Source organism: Anser cygnoides, chromosome 18 (genome assembly GCF_040182565.1).
Source record: "Anser cygnoides isolate HZ-2024a breed goose chromosome 18, Taihu_goose_T2T_genome, whole genome shotgun sequence".
Taxonomy (NCBI): Eukaryota; Metazoa; Chordata; class Aves; order Anseriformes; family Anatidae; genus Anser; species Anser cygnoides.
In genome coordinates, this window is record NC_089890.1 from 11659124 (window position 1) to 11682521 (window position 23398).

Below are 23398 nucleotides of genomic sequence, written 5' to 3' on the forward strand. Positions count from 1 at the left end.
TAAGTTTTAAACATTCAAGCAAACAAACCCTTAATTAAAAAGAAATTTAAATTCCTGAGCTGAAGGCTTCTAAGTAACTTTGACAATCCCCAGACATGCAGATAATGATGGAAGAAAGTATAACAGAGGGAAACAAAGCGATGGCAACTTCGGTGCTCTCCCAGGCACAGGCAGCAGCACCAGTCCCACTGTGGGGTCTGGGGACAACGTTTGCCATCCCAGCGAGGGACCTTCTCTAAAGCAACAAGAGTTACCTGGTTTTCCTCTCCATTTCCAAACAGAAGAAAGAGACTCCTGCACATCAGTGCTGGAGAGTTTGCAACAAGGGTTTCTAACAAACACGCTTGTGGGTTTGATGCTTAAACCCACCTCGGTCAGCATGATGGAAGATCAGAGTGTTGGGAATACTGCAATTTTTACATGTAGACATTGCTCTCCCCCCTGTTACAAGTGCGTTGTCATATTTTCTTGTTTTAATTTTTGCTGTCAACACACCTCGTATGTAACCATTCATCTGCAGGTTCTTCAAATACTGGGTCACACGCTTGGAGTGATGGTTGTTTTATTCTTTTATTAAATTGTCATTGGTACTGGTTATTTGGTGCATCCAAACCAAAATATTAAAACTGCAAGCTAAGAGAGCAGCAACACAGCATATCCATTGTAAACAATTTATTATTATTTTCTACCTTAGTTACTTACAGGAAAAAAGTCATAAAAAAGAAAAAAAGAAAAGCACAGATGGACTATTTACAAAAAATGAGAAAATTCACAATAGCCGAAATGTTTGCAAATCATGCACACTAAGACAAGTTCACAAAAGCAAAGCAATTCATAGCAAAAAAACCCAAACAAAATAATAAGAAGCCATACAGATTAAAAAAAGCTATTGCCTGCAGAAAAGTAAAAAGAAAACTAACCAATTATTACATCAAGCATCTTTAATGAAATGAACAGCATAGCCGTGTATTGTAGAGCCTTTGACACTGACATTTTAACAAGTGGATTAACAAACATTAAAATGCATTACAGTTCTACTGTAAGCATGCAATTTACTTCTCACAAACTTATAAAATGGGTAGAAACACTTAAAGAAAAACAGGATTCAAATACAATGTGTGTTTTCTACCCAAAACACCAGAACCTGGTCTTGTTAAAAGGGAAGCCAATGGATAGAGGCATATCACAGAGCTTTGAGGTTCTTCTGGCATTCGGGTGAAGATTAAGAGGCGCAATACAGCTCAAGCTAGCGAGGTGAAAGCTTGCCCCTCTTGCCAAAATTTAAGCAATTTGCCCATGATTTGCAAGCAAAGTCTGGAAGTGAGAGCAGCTGCAGGGAGTACGTGAAAGCGTTGCCTGCTGCAAGAGGAGGGGGCAGCTAGCGGTGCAGAGCTCGAGCGGGGGCTGCTGCAGCACAGCGCTCCAGCCCCCAGCCTGGCGGCCACGCGCGGGGGCTCGCCAGCCACCGACCCCGGCACCGCTGCATCGGGGCACAGCTCCGTGACTGCGGCAGCTCTGGGCAGAGCCCCCACAACAAAGCAAATCAAGAGAACACAACACAAGTGGGTCAGCTGCACCCACAGCCACTGGCGGCACAGGTTCACACCTGCCCGCACGGGGTGTGCTCGTTTGGAGGAATTAAACCCCGCTTTGTCGATAACCCCAGCAGGAGGAGAGCCTAGTCTCACTCCGCTGTAACTATGATTTGTGCTACTGCTGAACGTCTCTGTGTAAAAAAGCGCCAGCATCTCTCTTTGGGGCTGCTGTGTAAGAACCAATCATCATTTTTCCTTCCTTGATAAAATTATTTCTAAGAAGTTTGTGAGAAGTCATGCCTTCATAACGCCCCTATCCCCAGTCCTTGTGAGTTACATTCCAAGTGGGCATTAAAAACTCATAACAAAGCAGAGGAAAAAAATTTAAAAAAGAAAAAAATAAAAAGCAAACTCAAAGCAGTGAGGATATGGAGCCTTTAAAAAAATAAAAAATAAAATAAAAGTCCAGTCAATCAAACCAGCCAGTAAGAGCAGCAATTTTTCAGTGGACATTGATATTAAACATGGACCACCCAGGCTTTTTCTGTCTCTCTCTCTCATTAGCACTGTAGTAAACCCCGATTAATTTGTTATGCATCTTTAAGAACTAGTTGATAAAAATTATGTCTTGTGAAATCGGCAAATAGTCTGCAAAGTGAAATAAGAACAGAAATTAATAGATTAAACTGAAAAGATAAGTCCCAGAAATTAAAAAAAAAATGTCACAGAAAGGGAGTGATTGTAATTAAAAGAAAAAGGCTATGTACTGAGTTACAAATGCATAGAGGAAAAAAAATAACGTGATGGAAGAAGATAGAGCAGTCGCCAACCTGACTACGTGTGCCTCGCTGCGGGGCCGGGCGTCGCAAGGGCGCGCTGCCGACAGCGCAGGAATGACAATGCAAGCAGGTGGAGCGTGACATCTGTAGCATTGCTTCACTTCCACAATGGTAAATATCAGTGGTACAGTTCAATTTCGGTGGGCACTCTTTTCTTTTTAATTAAAAAAGTCAGTAGGTTGTGTAACCCGAGAAGTAACGGGCACGATGCCCGCGGCCAGCCCTGCCAGGCTGACCTGCGGCAGCGCAGGCACCCGTGTGGGAGAGCCTTCACACGCCTGCACTCTAGCAGACCGCACTGCCACTTCCCTGTAGCGAACTGCAGCTGGGTATTTAGTCCTACATTTGCACAGACGTGGGGCTGCGGCACTGCTGTTTAAGTACCAGGTTGTTGCGAGGGTGCCGAAGCTCTCCGACACACCGCCCGGGGTGCTCCTTCAGAAGTGGCCACGTCACTTTTTTTTCCCCACACCACGGCACTGAGCGCTTGGACATGACAGCTTATTAAAAAAGTCTATTTCAGATTCCTCTCCACCAGGCTCGCGCCTATCTCACGCTCCATGCCGCAGCACTTACTGCCCCAGACGCGCTCTCCTCGAACAGCCGGCTCCCAAGGGGACTCCACGTCTGCTCAGGGCTGTCCCCTGCCGCGAGCGCCACCGCAGCCTGCCCGAGCCGCCCCCACGGCACCATCCCCGCTGCGCCCCCGCCACGCAGCACCCACGAGGAGCAGTGCTCCTGTGCCGCCCCTGCCGGGGTCTAATTGCTGTAAGGAACTTACGACCTGCAGGGAGAGCAACGCGGGCACAGCCCTAGCCCCGACACAGCCATGCCAGCCGAGGTGGCCGCTGCGCAGCTCCCCTTCCCCCCTTCCGATCCCAATTTTCGAGCCGGCCCCTGGTGCAGAAGGCACCACTGGGGCCTGCAGTTAAGCGCACCTGCTTTCTAGAGGTGACAATTTGCTTTGATTTTCTTCTGCGTTCGCAATCTCTGCAAGAGATTGAAAATAACTAGCAACTAACTGCAAGGCCTGTTTTGAAAAACCTGGCCCTTAATAGAAGTATCTATAATGAGGGCTGGAGTCAAACGGCATCTCTGCTTTCAGCCAGCCGACACGTTCGTTTTAGACATGTTTATAATTAAAGTCATCTCTGCCGATTTTCATCATTTAACATATCAAAGCTGTCTCTCATTTAGCTGTCTTCATACAAATGAGCTGGTGCAGGAGTCACGAGAACCCGGGAGGACAGCGAGAGACAGGCGAGCGCCTTCTGAAGCCTCCTCCAGCGTTCAAGCACACATCAGTGCCCGCCTGGAGAGTGCGTGCGTGCATTTGGGCGACCTTCCTGTGTTAGGGAGCAGCGCCTGGCCGAGCCCAGCACCCTGCTCCTGGCTGGAGGAGCTGCCAGCACGGGGCCGCTGCAGCTGGCGGCGGTACCAGCACCTGCCCTGTCCTGCCGCCCCGGCACTGCCCGCGGGGCACCAGCCCCTGCCAGCCTCTTGGAGCCCCAGCGCCCTGCCAAGGCAGCGGTCCTTTTATCAATGTCTTCCAAAGAACCTGACTCAGTTTGAGAGGGCTGAAGCACAGGTGGGAAACAGGCAGTTGAGTTTAAAATAGAGCCTTAGCATTTGTGAATTTCAGCAATGGAAAAGAAAATCTAACGAGTTTCCCTTGGTGCTATTCATCCTGCAGAAACCAGTTCTGCAGAAACTACCGTGCAAGGACATTATTCATCTTACGGATGTTAATAATGCGTATCCTTTCAAAGTAATGCTTCATCCTATTGACCCAGGGTTGAACACACGGACTTATCCTTGCCCCATTGTGCCCCCGGCAGAGCCAAGCACCGCTCTATGTTCTCTGACCCACCTATGGGTCCGTCCGGGAGGGTGCTCGGTGTCCTCACCACTGCGCCTGCAGCGACTTCACCATGGGCAGGGTTTCACTCGGTTTCTCAACTGACCTGAGCAAAGCTGTGCTTCCACCATTCCCTTCCTAAGCCATTAGAGAGCACGGCACAGGGCGGTGGGACCACTCGCATGGGACCTCAGCGCCGAGTGCGCTTGTGAACTGACCGTGCAACACAGAGGTTGCCGTGCCACGGTGTCCAGGTGGGCTTTAGCTACTAGTGGCGATAAACACAGCGGCCTGCTAGATCTCCCTGAGAAACGCTGAGGTGAAGTAAAAAGAAATTCTCAGTCCCATGCAGTTTCAGTCCCAGCGGCAGCCTCGAGGCCTCACGGTGCTGCGCAGGGGGAGCAGCGCCCGCAGCCCGCAGCCCTTGGAGGGGAGCGCACTGCACGGCCCAGGGAGGGAGCGAGAACAGCACAGAGCACACCCAACGAGCACACGCCGTGAGGAGCTAACTGCTAGGAAGGACACCGAAGGTATCTGCGAACATACAGGAATGCTGGACTTTACTCCAAACTGCACTTCTAATGAATATGAACTTACCACAGAACACGTGTACGTGTGTGTGAGTCTGTGTGTGTGCCTGTACATTTATCTGTAATATATATATGAAAGGAAAAAACCATCAAAGGGAGGCTAATAGCTCTTAAATTATCTCTGTTGCTTTATGTTTTAATTTAAGAAGTTTGTTTTCAAATAACCAGTACCAATTTACACATTAATAAAAATGTCTTTAAAATATGTATATGTATATATATATAAATATTTTTAATAGTAAAAAAAAATTGTTATGTGAGGTGCTCCCTGCAGACTTGCCTGTCTCAACTTGCAGCTATGGATTAAAAAAAAAAAAAAAAAAGGAAAAAAAGGAAAAACTAAAGAAGGAAAGAAGGGAAAAAAAGCAAATCTGCAAATGAAATGTACATACCTGGGAATTGATAGCTGTAACTTGGGGCAAATCCAGGATATCCTCGGCCATACGTTGCAACAAAATTCGGGTAGCCTTGATCACAGAAATATAAAAAAATAAAAATAAAAATAAATTAAAAAGGAGAGAGAGAAAAAAAAGTTTCAAGATTAATAAAGGTCTTTTAATTTATAAATATAATGCAAAATAACATGGAAGAAACTTGATTTTACTAGGGGGTACTCAAAAATGAGATTTATTCTGCTCATGCAAAACTGCAGAAAGGTTTCATTATTATCTTGAATAGAAACATCTAGAGATATACGACTTTGCTGATCACTTGCCTGCCTTGCTTTGTGCGTGAGACCTGTCACTCACGTAATTAACATGCACTTTGGTATCTGAAGTCCAAGGACTGTGCATACTTGTTAGCTGGAAGAGTAAATGCCAAATGCTAAGGCTAAACACATAACACAGGTTTGCTCTGACATTTGGAGAGCTTACAATGAATGTACTTTGCTTCAGAGCTATTGACAGTTGGAGATTAAGGTAGTAGTAATTCTTTATCCCAGGAGTGTGAAGGACAACAGTTAACACATCAAAGAGTTAGAGGCAGCAACGGCAATGAGCCAGAGTCAAAGAGCTTTTAATTTTTCAGGAAAGTAAAACCCAGATATGAGAACCGCTTCCTAAAGCAATTGCTAAGATACACACATCCAACCTCAGGCAGCTTTTGAAGTTTTATTATGAAAAAAATGCCACTCAAGACCATTTTGCTAATAAAAATGCCTACGTAAATGCATTAAGGCGCAATTGTGCCCTCTTCCACGCAGGGGATGGAAGCGAACAGTCACGCTGCGGGCAGGGCAGGGCCGCTCATACAGCTGCGGGTGCCGAAGCGAGGCAGGGCCGTGAGCACAGCCGGCCTCAGCCCCGTCCCCTCCCGCAGCCGTGTGGGACCGTGTGGGACCAGGCCGCGTGGACAGAGGCAGCAGCGCCCGCTGGGCCGCCCCACAGCCGCTTGCCCAAGGGTCTCGCCACGGCTGCCAGCCAGGCCAGGGCAGAGAGGTTGTGCTGGTCAGGCACCAGAGGTTTGCAACCTGTCAGACGTCAAGGCCCGAAACCGCGCGCGGGGCGGCAGCAGCCGAGGGGCCGCACGCTGCGGCCTCCCAGCCCTCACGCAGAGCCGCGGCCGCCTCTGCCCCAGCCGGCGCTGCGGGTGCTGCATGCGGTCCTTTATGCTACAGAGGTTTCCTAAAACTGCATCCTCACTTCTGACCCTTCTGCTTGCTCAAATTCCTTGAAAACAGGAATTCTCCTTTGCAATTCCAACACTACTTAAAGCTCCCCTTGGCTACCAGTGTTAACCGGTCTGCCCAGACTCCTCCAGTCTCCAGGAAAGGCCTCTCAAGACCAAGAAATCATCTTAAGAAGTTTGTTCTCTCTCCACCTGAAGCCAACAGACATCCTGCAGTGGTGACAGCAGCAGCTGGGACAGACCTCAAGAACATGGGGAGCTGCTGAGCGGTTCCTCCGGAGGTCCTGTATCTCCGTGTTTGTTTATTCTTTAAAATACTAATACATTGTACAGTAATTTTGCTGCCGCACCAAGTCTCTCCATTTATGATTAGATTTATACATAGATATAATATGCTATTAATCATAATCTAAAACAGGAAGATAAAAATGCTTGGATGAATTTTGATTATGGGATTAGGCAATGCCAGGGGAAAGCAGCCCTGCAATTGCAGGACAGCGCATGGCAGCTTTCAGCAGATATGTACACACCGCTTAGCCCCTGCCTATTTATTTCACAGCTCAACAGCTGGATTCCCTTAGAAATTAATCACCTCTGTCGTTAAATCAGATCTTTCAGAGTTAAGCTTTACAAACCCTTTTTCCTTTTTTTTTTTTTAAACCTACGATATTGATAAATGGATTGTTTGCTAAGTAACTAGCGCCATTAACACCACTGCGAGCTCCACAATGAAAAATCGCTCTGCGGCACCGACCACAGCCACTCTCCTCGCCAAGAAGAAAACATTTGCTCCCATCGGACCCAGATGACTCCGAGGCAGGCTCTGGCTGGTGACCTAGGGGGCCGTGCGGCCCGTGTGCCGAGGAGCACCCAGGTCTGCCCCGGGGTGCGGATGCTGCGGGCGCATCTCATCGGCTGCCCCACAGGGTCGGGGCTGCGCCTGCCCCCATGCGTGTCCCAGACCTCGGGCAGCGTGCGGCAGCCCCGCTCTGCCCGGCCAAGGCTGCTGTGTCCAATGCCGGCAGTGTGGCTGCCCGGGTGGGGGTCTCGGCTGCATCCGCGGCGCTCAGCACTCTCTAGGTCAGGCAGATGAAATCATAAATTTATAATACAACATTACTTCAATTTTCCTCTTCATTTACTGCTGCAGTGCCCAGCTCTGCTCTAACAAGTCAAAACCCGATCCGTGCAGGGGAAATTGGCTGCCTGAATATCAATATCACATTAACACCATGCCCATGTGGCTGCTTCATCAAGCCAAATTATGGCCATGCTGACCTATCCACCATTTCCATTAGATGCCATTCTCACCCTGCACTGGGTACCGAACAGTTTATTTGCTTCAGTAGCCCTAGTGAATGACCAAACTCTTTCATCATCCCTTGTTGCTAAACCAAAAATCCAAGTTTTGCCTGGATTGCCTCCTCTGAAGCGAGACCCTGCTGCCCATGGGAGCGCAAACTGAAACCAACACCCAAAACCACGTTCACAGCACCTTCACCCAGCTCCCTGCCTCTGCTGTCACCGGCAGCGGGCCCTGCACGCCCGCCTTGCAGGCTGGCCGAGCCAGCAGCCCACGCCTGGCCGCCTCTCAGAGCCCCGTCCTGGCCGCAGGATGGATCCTTGCCCGCGCTGGACGCTCCCCGGCCCGTGCATAGCACTGCTGTACCCAAGGTGACGGTGGTGGCTGCGGTATCGCCACGCTGACCACACGATGGTCACGGTCACGCTCCTGCGGGAGGGAACACCCGGTGCTGCCGCCAAGTCCGCTACTGCTGCAGCGTGCGGTCAGTGCTGCCGTACGGGGAAGGTCTCCCGGAGGAAAGCAAAGGCTCTGCTTCCAGGACAAAACTAACTGCAAGCAGGTAACACTGACCTTCTTACTTGCAGTTTACCTAAGGGTACCACAACGTTACTAGTGTTAAAGCCCATCATGGTGGACCCCCATTAAAGCCCAAGCATTACAGGCTATTTTACAGAAGGGGAAACTGGGCAGAGTGCCCCCCTTCCTCTATACACATGGCAACCTGGGGCCCTGGGCACTGAGCACCTTGCCAAGCATGCACACAAGGTCACTGGGAAGGCAGGACACCCAAGCCGGACCCTCAGCTCCCTGATGTCCCAGCGCAGCTCTAGAGGGAGAAACAGTTTGTCTCCTCCACAGGAGGAAGCGTCCACAACCACTGAACCACCCTGTGGAAACATCTTTTAATTTTTAAATGTGGTGATCCGGGATAGACAAACCTCACGGTTAGTATACGGACACACTGCGTGAGCACTTTGGGGCCTGTGGACTCCTGCTTTTAAAATTAATTCAAGTACTTCAGTCGATGCAAGAAAATTATGAGCTATATTATTATTATTAGTGCGGCTCAGAGTAAGGAACTCCAGGTTGTTTGCAAGGAAAGGTGCTGTCCTCCTGCCAAAGCGTCGCCCCACACTACAACAAGAATGCTCAGGCTCTTGCTTAAAAAAGCCTTGTCTGTGACCTTGACGTAAGCACCCGCTGCACCAGGGAATGTAGAATAAAAACCAGCTCCTACAGGCACATGGGGGTGACTGTGTACCAGGGAGCAGCTATGAAGAGAAACAGACCTGCTGTAAAAGTTGCCCCGTTGGTCCAAAAAAGTCTCCTACTGATCTGTCTCCTACTTCAAGGACAGGAAAAAGCTAAGCCCGAGCTGAGCACAGCTGTGCTAACCGGGGTGAACACCGCACCTGGAGCTGCTGCAGGAGCCCAGCGGCTCCTGGAAGCCCTGCCCGCCTGCTGGGAAGTGTGTGTCCAACACAGGGTTCCCTTTCCTTAATTCTGCCTCAGAGGCGGCTACTGCTCTATTAAAGAGTCTGATGGAAGAAAGGAATGACTTTCTTTGAAGGGCACAAGCTTCTTTTATGCATGACTTCAGCCTACCTCGACTGAACGTGTGCAGTAATGCAGAGCCCCGGTCTGCCTGGTGCAATGATATAAGCAGCCTGGTAGGGATTTTCTGAAATTTGGTGTTCGTATCAGACATTATTTCAACAGTCTCAGGGCAAAAGCTTTATGGGCCGTGCTCTCCTATCTCTGGAGGGGTTTGCAAGTTAAAAAGGGCTCAACTTTAATATTAAACACCTGCAAGCCTAAGATGCCCATCACCAAATGAAACGAGTGCTGTAGGGTCCTACCTCAGATCAAGCATTGCAGTAGCCACCCCCAGAGCCCGGCGTCCCTGCCGGGACCCCCACACCGGCAGCTGCCCCGACCCAGCCAGAGCTGCTGCAGGTGGGAGGGAAGGAGAGATGGAGACAACCTGCTGTTGATGTTTCCCCTCTTTGCTTTTCTCTTTTCTCTGTTTTTTTTTTTTTTTCAGGTTTTCAGGTATGGACCTGAACAGAGAGCAGAAAGCAGGGGTAACACAGCAGCACCTACGTGGCCCCTGGCGAAGGGGCTCCACGGGTGACGGGTTTGTACCGGGAGCAGCTGGCAGGGGTGGGCTTCTGGGCGCTGTGCGAGCTTTCGGGCCCCGGCAGTCCTCACCCAGCTGAAGACGTGCGCTGCCTGCTGGTGCCTGCTCACCACGGAGCGTGTGAGAGCCTTGCCATCCTCCTGCCAGGTGGGCTGCCAGAGAGAAAGAGGTCACGGGAGCTGAAACCATTCCAGCCCGCTCTTTATGCAGAGTGGCTAATTAATGTTCCTGGTCTCCCCCGAGGATGCGCGCTTCCCATCAGCAGACAGAGACTGAGACAGCCCAGGAGCAGTCCTGGCAGAAGGCTCAGCCTGCCTGCACTCTCGCAGTCAAAAAATCCTTTCAGAAGAACACTTTAATTTTGTTCCAATCAACCAAATCATCACAGAAGCGGCTGCCTGTGCACCTTTAGACCCCGGCTGCTGCAGGCTCCTCAGGGAGGCTATGATTAATGAAAAAGACCAACTTCCTTAATAGCTTTGGAGGGAGTCACTCTCCACTCTTTCCTTTGGGTTGTCTTGTGCATTTGTTCCTTTGATTTCCTCCTCTGCCTGTGAACAGCATCTGGAGAAGGTGACCTTGGACAAGGGCTCCTGGAAAAAGGTATAAAAACCTTTCAAGAGCAGCTCCAATCCACTCGTTTTCAGTCCGGCCAAACGCCTAAAACGAGGAGCGGAGTAAATCTGACACAGGCCTTTTGGGATCTGCCCCCGTCAGCACACGACGCTGGGTCCTCGCTGTGCGGCGGGTTAATTACACCCCCCGCTCCCCTCCGCGGCTGGCAGCGGGCAGGAGATGTGGGCTCCCCGCTGAGCCTCCTCCTGGTGCTCCCTGACCAGCCTTGAGGCCAACTCCTCCGGGCAGCCTTTGGGAAGGGGCTTGTAACAGCCGACCAGCCAGCCTCCGACTCTGCAGTTTTGTTGTTCACAACAACGGTGCTGCAGTTTTGTTGTTCAGCACTTAATTATTTAACACGGTGCCACCGTAGCAAGCAGGAACTTGGAAGATAAAAAAACACACAGTGCGAGCTGATAACGAAGCATCTGGCCTTCACCATAAATCAATCGTTAATTCTGAGCAAGCCACTCTGATTTGAAATCTAGTAAGAGCACGCTAAAGGCCGCCCTGCGAGAAGCAGCGGAGCAGCACCAGTCCGGATGGCCCGCACCTGTGCAGCGGGAGGTAAACTTGTCAGCAGGCGTCCCACCGCGGCTGTCTGCAGGAGCCGATCCGCTCACCGAGGGCTTCTTTGTTGCTTCTTAAAGCCTGAAGCGATCTTTTTCCACAGAGGCAGCCCCAGCAGCAATTAGTCACACCGCACCTGAGGGCTCGATCTTCCTTTCAGGTCCCCGGGGCAGGCACCAGCTCCAGGAACTCCTCTCAACTTTTTCTCCTTGCCAGGCTGCGAGGAGCATGGCGGAGCCGATGCCATCCCCGCTCCCTGTGCCCAGCACCCAGCAGCCGGGCCGTGCCGTGCCACCGCGCACCCACCTCCGGGCCGCTGGGCACCGCGGCGCAGAAGCGGGAGAAGCAGAGCGGTACGTATGCACAGGCACACTGCGAACTCACAGGTAACGAAATCACAGACTGACTAGAGCAAGATAAATATTTTAACCACAAAATGTAATCTCCAAACACTTTGGGCGAGGGTGGCGGTGGAATGTGGGGACAGAAGAACAGATGATCAGCTGAAATAACCAAATTACACATCCCCAAAATGGATCGTTCCGGCCACCTGGAGAGAAGTGCTATTAATTCTGAGATACAACATGGCAGGGAAGTTTCTCCCATGACATCGAGCAGTGCCTGAAGTCAGACATCTCAGCAGAACACAGGAACCAAAGCCTCCGCCCTGACGCCCGCTCCAGGAGCCTTTGGGTCCTGCAGGGCCCCAGACCACGCTGCCCGTGGACCCGCCCCGTGGAGCTTGGGAGCACTGAGCACCAGTTTTCAAGGCTCGTTTTCATGCTCAGGATCAACTAGGATTTTTCCTAGATTTTCAAATCTATGATCAACTAAACTTCAGAAAAATTCATCTCGAAAAGCTGAAGAGTGTCTTGTTTATGAAGCACTAGACGGACAGGTCTGCTGGGACAGTGGAGTTTCTACTCCTGCCACTGATGGAGAACATGGCACTCCTGAGATCAAAACCCACCACCCTCTTTGTGGGCCAGTCCCGCGGGGAACTGCCTGGTTCCACTTAAATAAAGCCTGGAAAAATTCCTAAGGGCGCCCTGCCTCTCCCCCCTCAGGCTGAAGGCAGAAAGTGCTGGTGCCAGGACCGCGGACACCCGGGGCCCCGCGCCCGCTGCAGCTGATGGGTGCCTTCGGGTGAGCGGCGCTGGGGGGTGACAGGCGAGGAGAACGGCCGCAGGGCTGCAGCTCCGGACAGAGCCCAGAGAGCACCCAGGAAAGGCTGCGGAGCAGGGAGGTGGCAGGGAAGGGTCACTTCTGCCTGGGGACACCACCAGCCCCCCCACCCCTCACGTACACTTTACAGACCCAGCAGATGACAACCGAGGGAAGGTCCGGCAATACGAAGGGAGCAGAAAGTGGAAAATACACGGGTTTTACAAAAAGACACTGGCAATGCGTTAGCAGGATTTTGGCTTAGTAAATCTGAGGACAGAATATCAAGAGGTTGGTTGTCAGACTATATAGAAAGAACAACTATCTAGGCAGAAACAAATGAGAACCAATTATAACTAAATAGACCTCGTGCACAAATAGAATTTTGCCATTAAGTATCATTTATCCCGTTTAATTAGTATTTTCTGGACACAATACACTGGACTAAAATACCGTTCCATCTCCTTGAAACTCGTAATTATTGTTGCGACCTATACTGTTACACATCTCCCTGCTTTCTCCATCTTGCATGCCATTTAAGAACCGGCAAGATTTTCAATTATCTATGCTGAACTGTCAAAGATACCTTTAAAAGAAGGGGAATAATGTGTGACTCAATTCCTCTAAAAAGGGGGAGAGATCATTTTTAGTCAGAATGAACACACTGCATCTTTCATCATTCTATTTTTTGCGAGTAAGAGTAAAACAGGCTATTTAAAACATCCATTTAAATGCAAATTTTTATATTCCAGGAAGGGGGGGAGTTAATCATTTACCACAGACAGGATTATTTTCCCCACTCCACCCCTGCTGAAGTTTTAGGCTCGCACTCACACAAGTGCCGAGATGTGCTCACCCCTACGCCTCACGCGTTCACAAATCAGGGAGACAACACAGGGGAGGCTCGCTCTGGAAGACGTTTGGTGGCTATTGCACACTTACCCAACATTCCCATCCCTAGCATAAAAGCGTCCATGGTATACGGTAATCCACGTGCCCTTCCTCTCGTCCCTGGTGGAAACATCACTTCTTTAGGTTGTGCTTTCTTACATTCTACCTATTGAGCAGAAACATGTACAAATGAGATGCAAATGAATTCCATGTAAATGTCAAATGCAGAACTGATCTACTTAAGGGGGGAGATTTATTTTTAGCATTTTCCTCCCCACACCGCCTCCCCCTCAAAGGTGAACTTTCAGAGTAGTGTAAACGGATTTAAAAGAGCAAACGTGTATGTCTCTTTAAACACATAGCAAACCAACGCCGTAAAGATGACAGAAATGCTGATTGAAGAAGTTGCCGTGGTCCTGAAAGGAAAACCTGCGCTGCGTTTACTCTCAATGACACTTGCGGGCGTGGAATGGATGGAGGAAAGTCTTCAGCACAGCTCTATTACAATCGATAGCAGAAAATGACTCTCGGTGATCATTACAAAAAGCTCCTTTTAAAACAGGAATAAAGAATCGATATTTCTACCCAGCAGAAAATTTCTGTAAACCCTATTAATAAACGATCTGCATTCTTTCACTTCCAGTTACTCCTGCTGCCCTTTGAAGTCACTTAATGCCGCGTTAATCACGTCGCCAGCCTCCGCTAACTCCTCTGCGGCCAGGCAGAGCCCCGGGGCTGGGACCCGCTCCGGGGAAGGGCCCTGAGGGGCCCGGGTGCACCTTCAGGGGCTGCTTCTGTGCCTCTGGACGGGACGGGGAGAAGCGAGCAGATGGCCCGGTGGCCGTGCTGTTGCTGCCTACCGGGGGCTTGCCCCGAGCAGCATCGTGTCCCCGTCACCTCCGGCACTCGTACCGGCAGGCAGAGGCGGGCGGGCGCCCAGGGGCAAGCAGCGACCACAGCAGACAAGCCCAGGGATGTCGCATAACGTGGCTAAATGCTTCTGTTCCTAATAGCCCTATCAGTGACAGTGTATTCATTGTCTTATGAAAACCAACCGCCTGTTCCTAGGCAACCTGATCAGTGAAAATTTCAGGTTTATACAGATTTCATTTAGGTAACATAAAGGTTAACTGACTGTAATGGGAGTATTTTAAACAAAACCACCTACTCCTCCCCTTTCTGCTGCAAACCTCGTGCAGATCCTATTTACTTTGCTTGCAACACATCCCAATGCTACAACGCTCACATCCCGCCAATGTTGTCAAAACACGCACTTCTTGAAAGCAAACTGCCCGAATCTGGTTAAGTTTGGAGGAATATTCTTCCGGAGTTGTGCCCTGGTACTCCCCTGCTAGCAGATGTCTGTGCCCTTGCAGGAGGCCTCGGGAGCAGCGCTGCGCGGGACGGGACACGGAGCGGGATGGCGCGTGTGCATGCTGCAGGCACACGATGGGATGGAAAGCCCCGCGGTGCCCCACAGGCTTTCCGTGCCCTGACATTAAGATAAAGAGAGAAGGAAAAGGAAGGAAGCAAAACACTCCGCCAGCCAACTCACTGGCCAGCAGCTCACAGCCTGCGGTGCCGCGGGCACAGCAGGGCAGGGAAGGCAGTGGCCAGGACCCCCGGTGGGTCTCAGCCTGCGGGGGTGCCTGCCGCACTGTTTCCATCCACCCCAAAACCTCAGCGCCCCCAGGACCCTCCCAACCCAAGGGCAGCAACCTGCTGCGTGTGACTCCCCATCACTGCCTCCAAGAGCCCAGGGCTCTTCATGTGCTCGAAATGCCGAGCACAAGCACCAGCCTCCCCGATGCCTCACGCGCCAGCAAAGCAGCTCGGCAATATCCTCTGAAACTTTCCTCTGCTTATTTTTAATCAGAGAGACATTTAACAGGAGTGTGCCAATCTAATTTCTCCAGCCAAATTGCAGCAGGGTGATCGCCAGAAGTGTATCATCTCATTTCTCAGCCATATTCCTCGGGTTCGCCACCACTCAAAATGTCACGGAGGCATTGGTTACACCTCATAGCTGCTTTCGCTGCAAATATTCAGGATGATAAAAACAATCTAGCCTGGCTCGACGGACAATTAACAGGAAAATGAAGTTTGGATTAGCACCGTTAGAAACAATAACCCAGTAATTAGCTTTTGCAACCACAAAACAGCCTACCGCTGCTCTCTGAAAGACTAGCTTAATTTATGATTTTCACAGCACACGAGGATATAAAGGGAATGGTAGCGAGCTGCAAAGGAGTTTTAACTCGGATTTAAAGGAAAAGAAAAAGCCACCAGTAGGAAAGAGAAATAATTCCTAAGCCTTGTAAACAAATACGCCCCATACGGAGGGCAGAAATATTTGCCATTATCCAGCAGAGACGTCTCTGCTCCGGGCCGCGTGATGTGCGGGTACAGATCCGTGAGCACACTCAGTGTGCAGAGGCAGCAGCGCCTGACGTGCTCGCGGAAGCTGCCCGAGCCCCATCCCACCGGCAAACGGGGACAGTGAAGCAGGAGGTGAGGGGCCAGGCTGCTCGGGACCGGGACGGCTGTCACCACCCGCAGCAATGGTGACCACAGGGCAAAACCCCAGGGGACCACGGGGCAGGCTGTCCCAGCGGGACCCGCAGTCGGGCTCCCGCCTGGGGGGAGCATCTGATGGGAAGGCGGCTCAGCTCCGCACCGCGTCGCCCCCAGGAGCCTGCCTGATGCGGGCACGTTATGCGTAAACCTGGATCCTACACTCACTTCCAGTTCAGCATTTCTGCACTCCTTGATCATTGCCAGATTGTCTTCCGCCTCCCCTGCACGAAAGATGTGCTTTAGTTTCGGCAGCCTAACAAAGAAAGTTTTAACTCTAAATCGAGAAAAAAAAAAAAAAAGGACAAGGAAACTAAAATTTGCTATTTTTGTTTAGTCTAGTTTGGAGAATTAACATTACACTGGGGTGCTCCTGGGTCAAGACAAGCAGTCAAAGCCACTAGAACCCAGGACGGCTGAGATGGGGAGTGAAAAGCCTCTTATACCCAGAGCAACAGAACAGGCTGTCAGCTCGCAGCACCAGGATGTTTCAAAAAATATGGCTAACAGCTTTCCAGGGAAACCAGAGCTATTTTGAGGAGAGCGGAGTGCTCCCATGTTCACAATGCACAAAAAATCTATTTTACCGCCCAAAGACAAGGCAACTCTGTCTTGCCAGCAAAGTGCACTTCACAGTTAGTTGAGATGGGATTACCTCGGGGACCCCCTGCCACTCATGCCATGGCAAGCCAAACTCTCTCTCCTCTAACAGCAACCTGTGTTCACCAACAATGCTGCGAAGGTAGCACTACACCAGGAGCAGAAGAAAGGTTTTTAAGCACATTTAAAAACAGCATTACGTCACTGACCAAGGTGGGATGGGGACACTGGGCTCAGAAGTTGCTTGGCACATCCTCAGGCTGCAGGAGATGCTGGAGAAGTGCAGTCTGAAAGTTTCTTGCAATTTTCTTGTCCCCCAAAGCCCCCGATAGCCCCCAGCACCAGGCAGCTCCCCGCTGTCCTGCGCAGGCCGCTGAACCTGGCCACGCCAGGGGAACGCGACAAGGGCAGCGTCACCACCCGTCTCACCAGCTACGTCACTCACAAGCACATCCGAGACCGACGTTAGAGGAATGCATCCAGGCTGCAGGCGGCCTGCAGTGTCCTTCAGCTGACAGGAGGGGTTTCCAGTGCTGCTGCACCTTGCCGGCTTCGGGCTTCTCCTGAGCATCGTGATCGCCAGCAACCCCCTGCAGAGCCGTCCCGCGCGGGCCCTGCCTCCCTCGCGGCAGCACAGCCATCGCCACGACCCTCATCCTCCTTGCGTGACCTGACAGCAGTGCCACAACCAGCAGCACGTCAGGCTCCAGCTCCAGGAGCAGGGAGAGCAGCCCTGCAGCGGGACACGAGGAGCAGCAGCGCAGCCCCGTGATGGCCCACAAGCACGGCCCGGAGCCGGGCTCCGTGCGTGGTGGCAGCTCCCTGGGGCAAGTCCTGCAGACCCGTAAAATGGGTGACCCCAGCTCCAGGGAGCCTGCTGGCATGGCAGCAGAGCCCTGCTCCCTGCCTCCTGCACGTGGGCACGGCTCGGCCTCTCTGGGAACGGGGTGCCTTGCGTGAAGACCCGAAGGCAGAGGTGCATGGTGCACACCACATCCACAGCCCCAGCACGCAGTGAAGGCTGCCAGTGCTGGGAGAAGCCCGAGCAGTGCTGATACATTAAAAACGAGCCACAGACAAACCAGGCCACCGAATCCACCGGGCAGGAGAAAGAAAGCTACAGGTGCCTGGCAACGCGAGCCTGTTTTCGAACAGCTGACCGGAGGTGGCGACTTGCAGCCCAGCGGGGGCAGCCCAGCTCCCCGCACGTGTCACCCCGTCCCTAGGATGTGAACAACTTTATCGCAGCCAAATCGCAAAGAAAATCAACGACTCCATCACATTTCTTTTCTGGCTACTTTTGCACCCTTCTAGAAAACCATTTTTTGGGGCAAAGCAGCCTGCTTGTGCGAGAAGAACAATGTTCTGGGGACATTTTGCTGTGGTTATTTATTCTGTCCCCCTCCCCTCGGAGTTTGGAGAGAATCCGTGGCCTCCCACGTAAATTCCAGGTTTCATTTATTAAACACCTCGCTGGCATTTTCTTTTCACTTGCACACTGCTCGTTTAATATTACACTTGACATTCTAAGCTTTATGGATGGCAACAGAAGCAGAATGGGAGGGCTAAAAATAGCCTGCACGGAAAGGGAGGCTGCAAATGGGCTCAGGAACAGCAGCCACCCGCTGCCCCTGCTCGGGGGCGATGGCAGTGAGTGCAGCGCACGGTGCCCGCGCACCTCGGGACCAGGATGGCCGGCACCTGCTCCCCGTGCCGCGCAGCACTCGGGGGGACATGTTAAAAACAAAGCAGGAGTGGTCAGTCCCCAAGGGGGCCGCAGGAAGTGTGTCCGTGTCCGGCCCTGATCCGCGTGTCACTGCCGGCCATCTGCACCAGCTCGCTGTCACACATGCGTGCACGGGCTCTCCCGCTCCTGCCTGGGCTTGGTAATTAATCTGCAGACACATCAGCAACACGATGAGTCAGTCCCAAGACAGGATCATGTCTCATCTCCTCCCTCGTGGGCCGCTTTTAAAATTAGTGCTGTAGAAGAAGTGACAAGGAGAGCATGCTCAAGGCACCGTGGCACCTGGATCACGCACCAAGCAGGCACAGAGTGCCGGGAAGAATGTACTTTAATTATCCGCGACAACAAAACACCAACAGCCTACACTGCTTCTTTTGCTCCTTGTGACGTTCCTCAAGCGTTTTCGCCCTGTCCCATCCTGCAGGCTGCCGGCGCTGCTGTTCCCTTACCACGCAGCCTCTCAGCGGAGAAGAAACCCTCCAGCAGCAACCCCAGCTCTGCCCCAGCAGGGGCATGCCAGCAGCAAACAGCGCGGGATTTTAACAGCAGAGCAAAGCCCAACCCGAGATTCGTGGCAAAGGAAGGGAAGCAGCCCTGGACCTTGCGCTCACTCGTGCCTCCAGGTACCCGTCCCGCGGGCACACGGCTTCAGCTGGAAACTGCACGTGCCGTGCTCCTGCGGGGAACCCGTCTGGGTGGCCGCACACACGTCTCCCCCTCCCCACAGGAGGCACCCAGCGCCGTGCTCTGCCCTGCTGCGTGCTCCCCGGGGCTGGGGCTCGGCGTCACGCTGCTGCTCTGCCTCCCAGCACCCCGCCAGGCGACCCGGGCCGCCCCGGTTTGCACCAGGTGAAGGCTGAGTCGTGCTCCAAAGGGAAACGTCTTGTGTGAAGGAAGTACACCCATGGAGCGTTACGCTACAGGCACCTGCCCTCGAACTAAGCAGCAGGAGAGTCATGGAGCACAGCACTGTAGTTCTGCCTTCCCAGCTGACAAGTCTTACCTAAATTTACATCTAAAGTGTTTCTGATTTGTGGCTGGGTCTGTTGTTCCTGGGCTGGGGTGGGGGCGTTTGGTGTTACTTCTTGTTTTGTTTTAAGGCAGATTAATCAGCATTTAGTGACTAGACAGGAATGGAACCTCCCCCACAGCCCACATTTATCTCACGCCACGCAGCACTGATGGCAGGAGGAAACTCCCGAAGGAGCGCTGGCACCAAGGGATGTGGGGAGAGCAGCAAGAGGCCGGGCCGGGCCGGAGGCAAAGCCCACGGCACGCATCGGGGCTGGGGCAGGGGGCTGGCATAGGGCACGGCGGGTTGCCCCGGCCCTGCCTCAGTACCTCACCACCACAGTCGCCAAAGGGGTTGTTACTTTTATTTCCGATGCATATTGCAGTCGGGAACAATATGAAGAATATTATTTCAGTGCCCTGGGAAAAATTAGCAAGTCAAATATTGAATCAGGCCTCCAGCATATGCCAAGGAGATTGCTTTGATCTTATCCACACTAAAAGCTCTATTATTGAATTTAAAGTCTGTGAACACATATCAGACCAATATACAATGCATATCTGAATACACATTTGAGAAGCAAAGGATGTTTTGACAAAGGGAGAAAGAATATTTTAGCCAAAAATATCAAAGTTTTTGCATCGATTGAAATACAAATGCCCTTTCTCATCTGGCTCAGTGGCTTTACTGACAGGGCAACCCGCAACCTGGGACTCGATGTCATTTAGGAAAAACTTCACGAGGGGCCTGGCTGCCGGGCTGGGCCTGGCCGGGGAACGCCGGCGCTCGATGGCAGGGCCACAGCAGCCGCAGCACCAGAGCAAGGCTCCGCACCCCGACCCCGCAGCACCGTGTGCCTGGGACACCGCAACCGGCTCCTGGGATGGCACGGCCCTGGGCACGTCTGTGACCGCTGGGGAGACCTCGCTGGCACCGACCCGCGCGTCAGAAAGAGCACTTACCATTTTATTATTGATTTCGTGGAAGTGAATTTCACAGACTTTTTCCACCACGTCTTCATTTTCAAAAGTAACGAACCCAAAACCTGTTCGATAAAGGAATAAAAAGGGGAGGAGGAAAGGAAAATGTTAGTGAAGTCAAACAGCTTTCATTCTAATAAAGCATTACTTGGCCTTCTGGATTTCGGAAAACTTTCACAGAAATACGCACATGTAAATACACCTGCTTTCTACAGGGCTGCTGCCGAGCTCATTACAGACTAATGGAGGGAAGGAGCATCATCTCAGAGAAAATTAATACGGTTCTGTTACAGCTCTTCCATAGGACTTAATGGAGAATTAAAACCTCCTTATGGATTTTTTGATCCACCCTGAAGAATTTAATGGATAGTTACACCCTGGTTACAAGACGGCTCAGAAACTACAATAAGGCTATATTTTCTTTTACACCTTACGGTTTTTAAGAGCAACCTCTACAAAACCCAATTATATGTCTACGGAACCATATTGATTTTATCTCCTGTTTAATTCCATGGGACTTCTCCATTAGGGCTGACTCATTACATGACCAAAAAAAAACCCAAAACCCGTGAGGACAGAAGATGATTCCTCGGTTACCCCTCGCTGCCCCGGCGATGAGGCAGCCACTAACGGTTGCACAGGCACGTGGCAGAGCTTTGTGCCTGGGCCGGCCGAGCGCCGGAGGTGCTCATTTATCCCCTTCTTCCTGAATGACTTCCTCTACTGCCTCGTCAGGACATCCTGAGGCCGCTAAGAAGCCGCTACGTTTGAGGCCTCTGATCTAATCACTCCTCTCCTCTGCGCTGCCGCTTCAAAGGAGCTGCGGATTTGGGCTGGTTTAGGGTTGTTTGAAGCCTGCTGCCCGCCTGTAGCTGTACACGGTTTGCTCTGCTGGCTCCACGCGGCTGCAGATACGCTGCACGGAGGAATCTGGCAGCCCACCACAGCTCTACGCATTAATTCTCCCTGCTCATTTCTTTTTTTTAAAAAGAAATATCAAGCTAACAGAAAAATCTAATGTACTACATTCCTGGCAATGACTTGATGAATAAACATCATCAGTGATTAACCTAATGAAACCTTACAAATGTACCAACAGAATGAGCTTCACCCCCTGACCCGGCCCGGGAGCGGTGCTGGCCCCGCGTGCCGGCAGAGCAGCGTCGCGCCGTGCCACCACCAGCGGAGCCGGGTGCCACCAGCATCCCCGTCACACCATGGCACGGGGCAGGGGTGACCCCAGACCTCGTGCCTGTCCCCACTGCGAGCTGGGCCACCTCGTGCCACCAGCCCCGCTGCTCGGGAGCACAGCGATGGCACCTCATCCCAAACCCGTGCCACAGCGCCGCAGGGTGTGCTCCTGGCCCTGTGTGAAGCCACGAGGCCGAGTCTCTGGACCCTCTCCTTGGGGGAAAAAAACACTAGAAATGGTGTGTAGCTCTCCCCCGAGGTGTACCACGTCGTCTAATGGTGCAACCCGGCTCCCAGAGCTCCGCACTACTTTGCTTTGTGCTGCACGTAGCAGCTCTAAGCGTTTTACTTGACCTGGGTCTTTTATTTGCCTTCCAAGTTACTCCATTTAAATCCACCTTAAGCAGAGCTGCAGTCAGAACTGGAATTTTTGTGGTTAACTGCCTGAGCACAGCACCCCAGGCCGCCCGGCAGCACCTTGTGCTGGCAGGGACCGGGGCTGCGGGCGGCGCGGCCGGACCCGGCTCTGCCCGGCACAGCGAGCGTCCAGCCGGGCCCGCACGTCGTCATTAGCAGCCTCAGCACCACGAGTGTCTTCATCATTAGTAACTCGTTAGCGAATTCTGCACTTGAGGATTTCTCCTTCGTCTTCTGTCAGGTCTCGCTGCCAGAACGGAGCCGGGAAGGGGAATTTAGAGGAGATTAGCACTAATATGCAGAGCACCGCCAGAAAGCCCACCGCGGGCATTAGGCGCTCGGACCAGGAAAGAAGTTTCCCATCCTTATCCCACTCCATCTGGCTGAAACACAGGTTTATCAAGAAATTATTTCTCTGATTATATCAGATAGCCTCTCAGCTTTCTTTATTTACAGATTTTATAACAAGAATAAAATAACAGTCCATAGGTGTCAACGCTCATTTGCAGGGTTTTAAACATCCACGCCACTCACACAGGCAAGTAAAAAACAGACTTGAGAGGGTCTGTAAGAAAACCCAGCGTTATCTTTCGTTTGTTCCTCTCTGGACAAGCACAGGAGTAGTGAAAAACACTGATCACCTCCCAGTGCCGCGGCGTGGCTGTGCAATCCCTGCACTTGCTGGACGGGGAAGTAACCAGAGGATTTTAATCTGCACATATACAAGCACTTAAATCCATAGGATGCTGTTCAAGAGATCCTACTGCTCCTTAATGAGCAACCCCCAAGAGACCATATACCCCAGAGCTAAAAACTTCATAAAACTGACTGGTAACGGGTCCTTCTTTGTTTCACTTTTTAAATATTAGATTACAACTTTCAGTAATTGCACATATAAAAAATATTACTGTATGCATGCCTTATTAGTTAGTGTAATGAATACATGCTCATTTTTAAATTACCAAAACTCTTAGAAACCTTCCTGGACTAAATAGACAATTATTTCTTATGAGAGGTACTAGGAGTCAACAAAAAATGGTCCTTGGAAAGTGTATGAAAAAGATTAACACAAAACAAAGAAGGCTGTTTAAAATGGTGACATAAATAGGATTCCGGTTGTCAAGGAGCACACATTTTAAAATGAAATTATACTGCATCCTTCTGAATGAAGCTATTATTGGAAGCTAACAAGCTCTATTTAAGAGATAAGCATTTAACAGAGTCAAACGGTTTGGTTTTTTTATTCAAATGAATAAAACTGAATATTCATTTGAATAATCTTTTCTGTAAAAGAAAAGACAAAGAAGAGGGGGAAAAAAATAAAATACGAGGCAAACTGATGCCCCCAAATGAGAGGCACCAAGCCAAGAGTGAGCACTAAAGGAAGCTGAGACACGTATTCATGACCTTCAGGTGAAAAAACCCTCCTTTAGCATCTGCTCAAAAAAAAGGAGTCATTTCACTCTATTCAAACGCCAGTTACTGGGCGATGACAGGCGCCGCCAGGATGCGGATCTGCCGGGGAGCCGGCTACTGCGAGCAAGCCTCGCGCGAAGAGCAGGCGCGGGTCGGATCCTGCCTGTGTGCAGAGCTCCTGCTGCCCGCGGAAGCGAAGCTGGGCAGGGAGGGGGCTGCCCGACTGGTCATTTTCACGGGGAAACAGGTACAAGTGTGCGGTGCACAGGGGAGGGCAAAACCTGGGGGAATACGTCTTAGCGCAAAGCGGGACGGTCACAAGCA

The 23398-nt window shown here is 51.4% G+C and overlaps 1 protein-coding gene across 24 annotated transcripts in view; it reads right to left on the reverse strand.

Moving 5' to 3' along the window:
- The window catches only part of MSI2 (musashi RNA binding protein 2), a 238815-nt gene that overhangs the window by 38977 nt on the left and 176440 nt on the right, over positions 1-23398 (reverse strand). For 16 of the 24 annotated variants that reach the window (XM_066979801.1, XM_066979806.1, XM_066979805.1 and 13 more), the window contains 3 exons: positions 20033-20115; positions 13189-13303; positions 5215-5289 (listed from right to left, as the gene is read on the reverse strand). In XM_066979801.1, coding sequence (XP_066835902.1) covers positions 5215-5289; positions 13189-13303; positions 20033-20115 — 273 coding nt within the window. Of the gene's footprint in view, positions 1-551; positions 2184-5214; positions 5290-13188; positions 13304-20032; positions 20116-23398 lie in introns of those variants that run through there. The other 8 variants (XM_066979792.1, XM_066979789.1, XM_066979813.1 and 5 more) reach the window with 3 other exon arrangements.